The sequence below is a fragment of the Oenanthe melanoleuca genome, chromosome 25 (genome assembly GCF_029582105.1).
Source record: "Oenanthe melanoleuca isolate GR-GAL-2019-014 chromosome 25, OMel1.0, whole genome shotgun sequence".
Lineage (NCBI taxonomy): Eukaryota > Metazoa > Chordata > Aves > Passeriformes > Muscicapidae > Oenanthe > Oenanthe melanoleuca.
Genome location: NC_079358.1, coordinates 2866611 through 2877794, shown reverse-complemented (window position 1 = coordinate 2877794; position 11184 = coordinate 2866611). Strand labels below are relative to the sequence as shown.

General features: G+C 48.3%; 3 protein-coding genes across 3 annotated transcripts; 1 reads left to right on the top strand and 2 right to left on the bottom strand.

The window, feature by feature from the left end:
- Nucleotides 1–888: 888 nt before the first annotated feature.
- Nucleotides 889–1557, bottom strand: LOC130263241 (keratin, type I cytoskeletal 9-like). Its single transcript, XM_056510776.1, has one exon. It carries the CDS (start codon nt 1555–1557, stop codon nt 889–891), a length of 669 nt encoding a protein of 222 aa, XP_056366751.1.
- Nucleotides 1558–5566: 4009 nt separating this feature from the next.
- On the top strand, nt 5567–6280 carry LOC130263240 (beta-keratin-related protein-like). The gene is made up of 2 exons (XM_056510775.1): nt 5567–5936; nt 6042–6280. The coding sequence occupies exons 1-2, from the start codon at nt 5567–5569 to the stop codon at nt 6278–6280; spliced, it is 609 nt and encodes a 202-aa protein (XP_056366750.1).
- A 2517-nt stretch (nt 6281–8797) lies between these two features.
- Nucleotides 8798–9283, bottom strand: LOC130263239 (scale keratin-like). Its single transcript, XM_056510774.1, has one exon. The coding sequence runs from the start codon at nt 9281–9283 to the stop codon at nt 8798–8800; it is 486 nt and encodes a 161-aa protein (XP_056366749.1).
- Nucleotides 9284–11184: the final 1901 nt, after the last annotated feature.

The window sequence follows — 11184 nt, the reverse complement described above, 5'->3', positions numbered from 1 at the left end:
GAATTCCTGGAACTGCTCTGGATGACCAGGTGGGGATCAGGCACAGTTTGGACTTGATGACCTTGGAATTCTGTTTCAACCTGAGACCCTGGGATTCTTCAAAAATTTCCCTGAGCAACACCATGACGTTACAAAAATTATTTGGGAATTCATCTGTAATATTTTTATCTCTCTAATTTTTTCCCCCCCTGATTCACATTTAGGCCTCACACAGACACATCCAGAGGCAGCAGAGTCACCCAGCCAGATCCAGCAGGATGGGACACGTTTTCCTGGGAAAGTATCTTCCTGAAAACTGAGAGGCTCAGGGAGCACTGAGCCAAAAACTCGGTGATTCTTCAGGAAAAACCTAAAACCAGGGGCCTCCAGGTTAAAAATTCTTCTGCTGCAATTCAAACTGGAATTTTGTGTCCCCATTTCCAAGATGAGCCTGCCTAAAACCAGTTCCTATTTCTAGGAATGCTCAGGGAATTTATATTCTTTTTTCCTTATTCCAAGAGAAAATACTGAAGGATGTACCCCAAAATTTGTTGTCTCCACCACAAACCCAGCGCTGAATGTGGTAAATGCACCTGGTTCTCATCCAGGAGTCTCCAAACCTCCCAAATTCCTGGAGCATCCAACCCTCCCAAATTCCCAGATTAGGCAAAGAGATGAGTTGGAAAAAGGAGTAACAAGGAAGAAAAAAAATCCCAACAATGGGAATTTGAATGCAACAGAACTTTAATGGCAGGGAAGGGCTCGGGGCAGGGTCACACACAGGGAGCACAAAGGACGATCCCCAGGGCTTTGGGAAGCGATGCAGATCCACCAAGGACAGAGAAGGAGATTCCTTGCATGTCCCTGCCTCGCAGCTTCCCCAGGAGCTGAGCCCAGCCTGGGGCTGCCTCAGAAATAAAAGAAGCCGCAGTTTCCTCCTCCAAACCTCCTGGAGCTGGAGCTGCCTCCTCCGTAGGAACCCCCTCCATAGGAGCCGCCCCCAAAGGAGCTGCCCCCGCCGCAGGAGCCCCCGAAGCCCCCGCCCGAGGAGCCGAAGGTTCTTCTGCTCCCGAAGGATCTGCTCCCTCCATAGGAGCCCCCGGAGCCAAAGGATCTGATCCCTCCGTAGGATCCACCCATGGAACCACCTCCGTAGGAACCCCCAATTCCCCCCATGGAGCTGCTGCCTCCATAGGAACCCCCAATTCCCCCCATGGAGCCCCCTCCATAGGAGCCCCCAATTCCCCCCATGGAGCCCCCTCCATAGGAGCCCCCCATGGAACCGCCTCCGTAGGATCCCCCAGTTCCCCCCATGGAGCCGCTGCCCCCTCCGTAGGATCCCCCAATGGCGCCCCCGGATCCCGAAGATCCCATGGCCCCCGACGGGAAGGACGTGCCCACGACGCTCTCCTGGGGGCAGGAGCTGAGGATGGGCCCCGGGAAGGTGATGACCACGGGAGGAGGGTAGACCACGGCCCGCGAGTCCCCGCAGGAGGTGACACAGGGCTGGCTCCAGGCGTCCGCGTAGGGCTGGGGACAGGACACCTCGCACGGGGACGAGCAGCCGCTGCTCACCATCGCTCCTGAAGACATTTTTTGGGGATGGATAGCGACCTGCAGCAGCACAGGAATCAGAACTGCAAATCCCAAAATTCCAGCGGGAAAAAAAATCCTTCTCTGGTGCCTTCTATGAGCAGGAGAAAAGGAGGGTTTGGGAAGAATCGGGTTTGTCCCTTTTCTGCAATTTTCTGCACTGAACTCTCTGGATCCCAAAGGGTTCTCCTGTTGCCCTGGAGAGTCCTGGATAGTAAAGCCAGACTCCAGGGCTCTTCAGGAGCAGCTCATCCTCAGGAGTTTGTTGAAACATAAGATAAAGTTGTGGTGGTCACCAACAAAATTGAATTGGAAAATTCAAGGAATCTTCCTGGGAAATTCCAGTCCTGTCATTGATCCCATCCCTACAAAGGCAGGCACAGATGGGATTTTGGATTTTAAAGCCTGGAAAAGGCAAATGGAATTGCTGGGCACCACTGGTCCTGCAGGAGAGTGAGCCCTCCGTGAAACCTGTCCTGGAGACACTTTTTGGGATGGAAAGGAACCTGAAGCACGGGGTAAATCCTAACTACAATTCCCAAAATTCCAAATGAAAATAAAATCCTGCTCTGTTACCTTCCACTAGCAAGAAAAGGGAGGAAAGGAAGAGTTTAGAAAGATTCCTAAAAGAATCTTTTGCAAGGAGAGGAAAGACAAAAAATATTTTCCCGTATTCACACAGAGGACAAAGAATAACCAACTCACCAGGTCTGGAGAAGTGGAGATGAGGAGCAGCTGTGGATGGCACTGCAGAATTCCAAGAGCTCTTTTATACTTTTCCTGACCCCCAGTGGGATGGGAGCCGCGCTTTGTGCAAGAGCTTCCCACGTGTTACCAAACCGTGTTTTGCTTGGTGGATTATTTCATTAATTGTCCTAATTGTTCTCCTAAGTGTCGTGATAAATTCATTATTAATCCCAAGTCACGTTCCAAGCACTGCACCCCTTGGGTTTGATCCGATTTGCTCCACATTCCGACCCCCAGGAAGTCACCTCAGAGCTGGTGTTGTTCCTGGGCCTCGCTGGAATTGAAGCTGGAATGAGTTTGGGTCCATTTGAGGGATTTATTAATTAATAAATAGGTTCCATGCACAATATTGCACTTTCCACACCGAAATCTGGATTTTGGGGAGCTGATGGAAGTGCTGCCACTTCCCAGAGCTGCCAGAATGGGAGAACCAGCAGCAGAACTCGGGATTTTCCATGTAAATCGATATTTCCCAACCCAAGTGGAGGAACCCAGAAAGTTTCACATTAATTGACGAGTCAAAGAGGAATTGCTGACTGGCAGAGCTGTCAAACCCAGGGATGTCACCGGGGCCTGACAGGGCTTGTTCGGGTTCTGTTGCAAGATTTTAACCCCGATATCTTTGTGTTCTGTTTTCCAGTCGGGTCTGGAAACACCAGAAATGTGGTGATAGGAGTTATATAATCCCCGAGAATAAACTTCTGTCGTGATAGAAATGTGAAATATGGGATGATCACAGAATTTCAAGGTTGTTGAGGTTGGAAAAGAGCTCCAAGGTCATGAAATCCAACCTGGGACTGATCCCCATCTGGTCACCCAGACCTATGTCCAGGTGTTCCCTGGACAGCTCCAGGAAGCCCTTTCCAAGTCCTGACCACTTTCCAGGATGAAATTCCAGCTCCAAACTGGACTCGCTTCTCTCCCACAGCTCCTACTGAGAACCAAATCTCAAATCTCAAATATCAAATATTGAATCTCAAATCTCGAATCTCGAATCTTGAATCACAAATCACAAATCTCATATCTCGAATCTCAAATCTCAGATCTCGAATCTCGAGTCTCAAATCTCAGATCTCAAATCTTGAATCTTGAATCTTGAATCTCAAATCACAAATCACAAATCACAAATCACAAATCACAAATCACAAATCTCATACCTCGAATCTCGAATCTTGAATGTCCCATCTCAAATCTCGAATCTCGAATCTCGAATCTCGAATCTCCCATCTCAAATCTCGAATCTCGAATCTCAAATCTCAGATCTCAGATCTCAAACCTCGAGTCTCAAATCTCAGATCTCAAATCTTGAATCTTGAATCTTGAATCTTGAATCTCAAATCACAAATCACAAATCTCATATCTCGAATCTCGAATCTCAATTCTCAAATCTCAAATCTCAGATCTCAGATCTCAGATCTCAAATCTCAAGTCTCAAATCTCAGATCTCAAATCTTGAATCTTGAATCTTGAATCTCAAATCACAAATCACAAATCTCATATCTCGAATCTCCCATCTTGAATCTCAGATCTCGAATCTCGAATTTTAATTCTCAAATCTCAAATCTTGAATCTCAAACCTCAAATTTCAAGTCTCTTCAGCTGACCTTGACTTAGAACCAAAAACCTCCCAGTCTGGGTTTTGACGACACCAAAGTTTGTGTGAGATGTTTGCCTGTGACAAAGCCCCCCAAAACATCCATCACGTCTAAAACTCTCCTGATGTTTCTGGTGATTGATAAAGGGAATTTTGCTCAGACATCTCTCCTCCCATTCGTGCATTCGTACCTTTCACCAGATGAGGTTGAAACCCGGGAATTCTGCTACAGCTTCCCTGAAAAAAAATAACCCTGGCCAGTCTTGAGGTGCTTTTATTTTGTTTCAAATTGAATCAGCTTCATGCACTCAAAAATATTTAGACTTTTTCCTCCAATGATGGACACGTGTCTCCCTGGAATATTGCAGCTGCCCCAAAAGGGGACAAAAGGAGAATTAGGATCATTAATATGACAAAAGGAGAATTACAATAATTAAAGTGACCAAAGGAGAATTACAATAATTAAATGCTCTCACAGAGGGCTTTATTGGATGACAATGAGCATCCAAGGAATTAATTTAAGTACTTTTTAACCAGTTCCTTGGGTTAAACAGGTATAAAAAATGGCCCTTCCCATCCAAGATTTTATAAAGACAAAATCTGTGGTTTTTGCCAGTTCTGGATTTCCAGCGAATCTTCTGCAGAACAGAAAATATTTCGCCTGGCAAAGCCAAACTGATTTTTTTCCTTCTTAAGGGAATTCCTGATCCTTCACCCTTCCAAACCAATTCCCAAGTCAAACCAGGTCAGGAAATGGCAACAGTCACAAAATAATCTAAAAATTATTTAAGGATTAAAGGAAGACAGAGGGTGTGTGCATGTATTGGCTGATGAGGAGTTGATTTACTAATCATTAGCACTTATCAAAGCAATTATTACAATTAGAAGGCGCTTATACAGCAAAAAAGTGTCGCTGGTGATGTCCCAAAGTTGTGTTGCGTGTCCTGGGCGACGTTAGGAAGGGTATAAAAACCGGGATTTTCCTGCAGCTTCTCCAGCATCTTCTCCTCAGTCCGGTTTTCCCTGTGAGCCTGGTGAGTTCTCTGCCTCTAATTCCATTTTTATTAACTGGGATGTGGCTGTGGGTGCTGAACTGGGGAATAATTCCATGTCAGAGCTCTGAAGTGATCAGGAATATAGACTTGAGGCGTTTTCCAAGCCAAATTTTTCCATTTTATCAATTCTGACTCTTGGACAGGGAAGTTTTTTGTGGCTGGAACTCTTGGGAGATGCAGATCTCAAAATGTGAGTTTGTGCTGTTCCAAACCACAAAGGGAAAGTGTCCATTAAATCCTGATTATTTGATGGGGAGGTTACAACTTAACTACTCCGAGCTTGGCTTTTAATCAGGATGGAGGCAAATGAGAGATCTTGTATTTATAGAGCAATAATTCCTTCAACCAGGAAATTACAGATTTTATCATCCTGGTGATTGTGTAAAGGCCTGGATCTCCCAGAATATTTTCATTTTACTCCTTTGTAGTGCTGCAGTTCCCACTCCATCACAAAATATGTTTTCAGGAATCTTTCTAAACTCTTCTTCCCTCCTTTTCTCCTGCTCATAGAAGGCACCAGAGAAGGATTTTTTTTCCCGCTGGAATTTTGAGATTTGCAGCTCTGATTTGATTTCAGGTTGCAGTCCATCCCCAAAAAATGTCTTCAGGAGCGATGGTGAGCAGCGGCTGCTCGTCCCCGTGCGAGGTGTCCTGTCCCCAGCCCTACGCGGACGCCTGGAGCCAGCCCTGTGTCACCTCCTGCGGGGACTCGCGGGCCGTGGTCTACCCTCCTCCCGTGGTCATCACCTTCCCGGGGCCCATCCTCAGCTCCTGCCCCCAGGAGAGCATCGTGGGCACGTCCTTCCCGTCAGGGGCCATGGGATCTTCGGGATCCGGGGGCGCCATTGGGGGATCCTACGGAGGGGGCAGCGGCTCCATGGGGGGAACTGGGGGATCCTACGGAGGCGGTTCCATGGGGGGCTCCTATGGAGGGGGCTCCATGGGGGGAATTGGGGGCTCCTATGGAGGCAGCAGCTCCATGGGGGGAACTGGGGGCTCCTATGGAGGCAGCAGCTCCATGGGGGGAATTGGGGGTTCCTATGGAGGTGGTTCCATGGGTGGATCCTATGGAGGCGGTTCCATGGGTGGATCCTATGGAGGGAGCAGATCCTTTGGCTCCGGGGGCTCCTATGGAGGGAGCAGATCCTTCGGGAGCAGAAGAACCTTCGGCTCCTCGGGCGGGGGCTTTGGGGGCTCCTGCGGCGGGGGCAGCTCCTTTGGGGGCGGCTCCTATGGAGGGGGTTCCTACGGAGGGGGCAGCTCCAGCTCCAGGAGGTTTGGAGGAGGAAACTGCGGCTTCTTTTATTTCTGAGGCAGCCCCGGGCTGGGCTCAGCTCCTGGGGAAGCTGCGAGGCAGGGACATGCAAGGAATCTCCTTCTCTGTCCTTGGTGGATCTGCATCGCTTCCCAAAGCCCTGGGGATCGTCCTTTGTGCTCCCTGTGTGTGACCCTGCCCCGAGCCCTTCCCTGCCATTAAAGTTCTGTTGCATTCAAATTCCCATTGTTGGGATTTTTTTTCTTCCTTGTTTCTCCTTTTTCTAACTCACCTTTTTGCCCAATCTGGGAATTTGGGAGGGTTGGATGCTCTAGGAATTTGGGAGGTTTGGAGGCTCCTGGATGAGAACCAGGCACCTTCACCACGCTCAGTGCTGGGTTTGAGGGGGGAACAACAAATTTCCACCATCAATATTTCCATTAAAGCTCTTTTATATCCCTATTTTTGCCTCATGTTTTCTTTTCCTCCTTTTCCTCCACAAATCGTTCGGTTGGAGACCACTTTGGTCTGAGCCAGCTGAAATCCTCCCGTCTTAAATCCTGGAGTGACTTCCAGGCCACTTTAACAGGAATTTGGAGCTCTGGTTTCACCTTGTGACACATTCTGGGATTTGCTGAACTGGAATTCACCGGGATTTTGCCTCCCTTCTCCAGAGCTTCACCACAATTGCAAACAAATTATCCAATTGTTTTCCAATTGAGCCTGTTCCTTCATCCCCATTAAGGTTTTGCTCAGAGCTGATGAATTTATTGCATGCCATCATTAAATTAATCGCAGATTAAAACTCCTAAACCTCTTTGGGCACATGGGGAATTTAAGCAACTTTAGTCATGTGTCATTTAATTTTCTGTTTATCTCCAGGGCTGTCAATTAAAAATTTTAAACCCATTTCCAGCTTAAACAACAAGTGAAAAATTCCAAAGATTCCAAGCAGGAATCTCTCATATGGACAACTTCTTTTGCCTGATAGTTCCCATATTTCAGTTCATCCTTCTTGATTTAATACATATTAAGGATTGTATAGTCCAATATAAAATATTAAAACCATTTTAAAATTTTTTTTGGGGGGGAGGGTGCTCTCTCTGATGTGTTTTCTGAGGAAGTAAAGCAGGGGTTTAGCTCATCTTTAGCTCACTTTTAGATCTGGGCTCACCCATGGCTCTCTCTGTGTTTCCATCCCAACAGAAAACAACAGCACTGGGCAGGATTTGTGCTCTTGTGTCACTCCTCCCTTGGGAAATCCTCTCTTGCACAGCCCAGTGACATCTTTCTGTCACATAAAAACAGCCCTTTGATGATGCCACAGCTGGGAGAAATTTCTCCACATCTCGAAGCATTTTTGCTCTGCAGGCTCGGAGTGACGGCTCAGAAATCAGGGAGAGGTTCTTTGGTGGATTTGCTTTGGTTCCTGTCCCCAGTCCTCAGATTTTCATCTTGGTTTCTGTTCATTAGTACTCCCAAAAATGTGTTCAGCTTTCCTAAACTTTAGAGCTCTGCAGGGAATCACGATAATTCCTAAAAACCAGTCCTAAATATGGTGACAGAATGGATGGGGCTGGGCTCTGATCACAGGGAATGGGACAGGAGAAGAGGGAACGGCCTTGAGTTGTGTCACGGTGGGAAATTTGGGAAAATCCCTCCTGGAAAAGGGAAAAGGCCTTGGAAGGGGCTGCTCAGGGACGTTTGGAGTGGTCACTCCTGGAGGTGTCTGAGGAAGGACTGGACATGGCACAGGTCTGGTGAGAGGTGGAGATTGACCAAAGGTTGGACTCGGTGACTTTGGAGATCTTTTCCTACTTCAAAGTTTGGATTTTAATAATTCCAGGAATGATCAAAATCCTTTGAGAGGGAGGAGTTGAGCTAAACCAGGGTTTGAGATAAAAACCTTGTGACTTTCCAGCCTTCAGCCAACCACATCCCACCCCTCACTCATTCAACCTGCAGCTCAGTCACATTCGTGCCCTCCAGAGAACAAATGAACTATTTTGTGCCGAAATTTCAGGTGCTTCATCCAACCCTCAGTTTCACAACCCCGATTACTTAAACAATTACCGCCCAATTACCATAAAACCGTGATTGCTGCTCTGCTGAACCAGCTCGAGGCAGCCTAAGGAGGCAGAGAAAAGGATGGGACCAAAACGGTCCCGCAGAGAAAGGAAATCCCAGCAAAACGTGATGATGCAGGAGGATTTTAATAGGATACACTATGGGGTAACACCAAACAGCCACTCCTTCCTTCAGCTCCACTGTCCAAGAGGAATCCACCTTCCACCCATTGTTCTTCTCCTGTCAGGCCTGCACTGACAAATTCCATGCCAGGCTTTTCAAGCTGTTCTCTTTTCCTTCTCTTGGCACAATGGAAGGAAGGAGCTGGCATTGAAGGGTGATTAACAGAGGCTGTTATTAATTAAAGATGAAGGGGAAATGCAGGGCCCAGTTCCCAGAGTTCCTGAGCGAGGCTGGCTCCCTTTGGTGCTTTTTTTTCTCCAAAAAGCCGGTCCCAGCTGCGGATCTGGAGGTTTTATCTCCCGGGCCTGCGGATCTTCAGCTGCCTCAGTATCCCAGGCGGGATCCACGGCTGCTGCTGGTGTAGAACTTCCTGATGTAGCAGCCCCCTGGGGAGGAGCCCCCATATCCAGAGGAGCCCCCCTTCCCTGACACACCCCCAGAAGAACTCCCATATCCATAGGAGCCCCCAGAGCCATAGGAACCCCCAGACCCATAGGAACTGCTAGATCCATAGGAACCCCCGGACCCATAGGAACCCCCAGACCCATAGGAACCCCCAATTCTTGACAGGCCACCAGAGGATCCTCCCATCCCTGAGGCAGGCTGGGGCATGGAGGATGCCACGATGCTTTCCTGGGGGCAGGAGCTCAGGATGGGGCCGGGGAAGGTGATCCACACGGGCGGGGCGTAGACCAGGGCTGTGGAGTCCCCACAGGAGGCCACACAGGGGCCAAGGCCTCTGCTGTAGGCACAGGGTTCGGGACAGGCCACCTCACAGCCGGGCAGGCACCGGGAGCTGATGCAGTTCATGGTTCTCTGGGGTTGGAGTAGGAGCTGGGAAGGAAAAGATGGAGTCAGGGAATGTCGCGGGTCTGTCACACGCATGGGACAGCAAATGGCATCCTTGTCGTTCCTGCTCACAGGATATTCCTGAGGTTGGGAAAGAGCTCTGAGAGGACTGAGTCCAGGATGGGAACAATCCCCAGCTGGACACCCAGAACTCCAGGAATTCTTCAGACACCTCCAGGGATATCCCTGAGGTTGAAAAAGAGCTCTGAGAGGATCAAGTTCAGGATGGGACTAATCCCCAGCTGGACATCCAGAACTCCAGGAATTCCTCAGACACCTCCAAACCTCCCTGAGTCCCTTCCAAAGCCTGGTCACCCTTTCCAGGAGAAATTTTCCCAGATTTCCCAACTTGAGCCTCCACTGGCACAGCTCGAGGCCAATCCCTCTTGTCCTGCCCCCATTCCCTGTGATCAGATCCCAGATTTGCCCTAGAAGATCCCAAAATTCCCCCTGGATCCCCCTTTTCTCCAGGTTGAGCCTCCCCTCAACTCCCTCAGGATTTTCCAGACCCTTCTCCAGTGGCTCCAGCCCCTCAGTGACCCCCTTCCTGAGTATTGGACCCAGAATTGGGTCCAATTCTGGACCCAGAATTGGAAACGGGATCGAGGTGTGTCTTCACCTCCTCCCTCCAGTTCTCCTGTCCTAGGTCACCATTTCTCCCTCCCCTATGGAAGACAACTCAGACTCTATTTTTAGGTAAATTTAAGCTTTAAATTTGCACCTCAAGATTTGAAAGCCACAAGAAAAATTCGAACAACTCCTAAAATTCTATCTTCAAATATCAAACTGATTTCTTCCAAGTGGCTGCAGTGAGACTCCAACGAAAAGCAAGATATCACTGCCACATCTCCCAGCTAAAATCCCTAAAATCAAGGAATGAATCCTTGTTTAAAACTGGCTACAGAGAATGAGGGAGAGCAAAGATCAGCTTAAATCCAACTCACCTGGAGTAGCAGGAGAAGTCAGGAGAAGGTTTGAAGAAACTCCTGAGATGTTCCTGCTTTTATACCTCTTTGGAGGCATCTCCTGGGGTATGAAGCATCCCGTAAAATCTCTCACCCTTTCCAAATTCTGATTTTTTTTCCTCTGTGTGACTCTTCTAACGCCTGTAATTATTTTCATGGTTTCCAATTAGCAAATCAACCCTCGACATATACAATCTGAGTCTCATATCATAAATTTGGCTTTTTCATTGTGTGGGAATTTTACAACCCGGTTCCTGTGCAATATCCCGGGGATGACTAGATTTACAATGGAACCTGACCCCTGACTGTTATTTTTTTATTAATGATTTAAGTGAGGCCTGGACAGATCAACTCTGCAAGTCTGCACTAAGCGGCTTGGGTTGATGATGAGATAATTTTGAAGGTCAAACTCATTTGTGAAGAATTCCAGGAGGAATTTTCTCATGGAAAGGGTGCTCAGGCTTTGGAAGGGGCTGACCAGGGGAGTTTGGAGTCTCTGTCTCTGGAGGTGTCCGAGGAACAACTGGACATTGGGTGACCACGTGGTGATGGGTCAAATGTTGGACTTGATGACCTTGGAGGGCTTTTCCAGCCAAGACAATTCCAAGGTTCCAGGCTTGGGATCAGCCTTGGAGCACAAGGTGATCTTGGGCTGTGCCCTCGCAGTGGCACTGGTGACATCCCAGGGACAACGCTGAGCTCAGCATCCCCAAAATGAGTTTTGATTAAAATTACTCAGAGGTTTCAGGGCCCAGCATCAAAACGAGTTTTGATTAAAATTACTCAGAGGTTTCAGGGCTTAGAGGACCTCGCGTGTCACTTCAACCCCTTTGGAATGTGCTCTGCTGCCTCATCCCCTCAAATCCGTGGATGCAGGAAGGGTTGCAAAGAGCCCTG

Coding starts and splice junctions, on each gene's coding strand:
- LOC130263241 (XM_056510776.1), bottom strand. CDS start 1,557: ATGGTGAGCAGCGGCTGCTCGTCCCCGTGCGAGGTGTCCTGTCCCCAG.
- LOC130263240 (XM_056510775.1), top strand. CDS start 5,567: ATGTCTTCAGGAGCGATGGTGAGCAGCGGCTGCTCGTCCCCGTGCGAG. Junction 5,937..6,041: donor AATTGGGGGCTCCTATGGAG/GCAGCAGCTCCA, acceptor GATCCTATGGAG/GCGGTTCCATGGGTGGATCC.
- LOC130263239 (XM_056510774.1), bottom strand. CDS start 9,283: ATGAACTGCATCAGCTCCCGGTGCCTGCCCGGCTGTGAGGTGGCCTGT.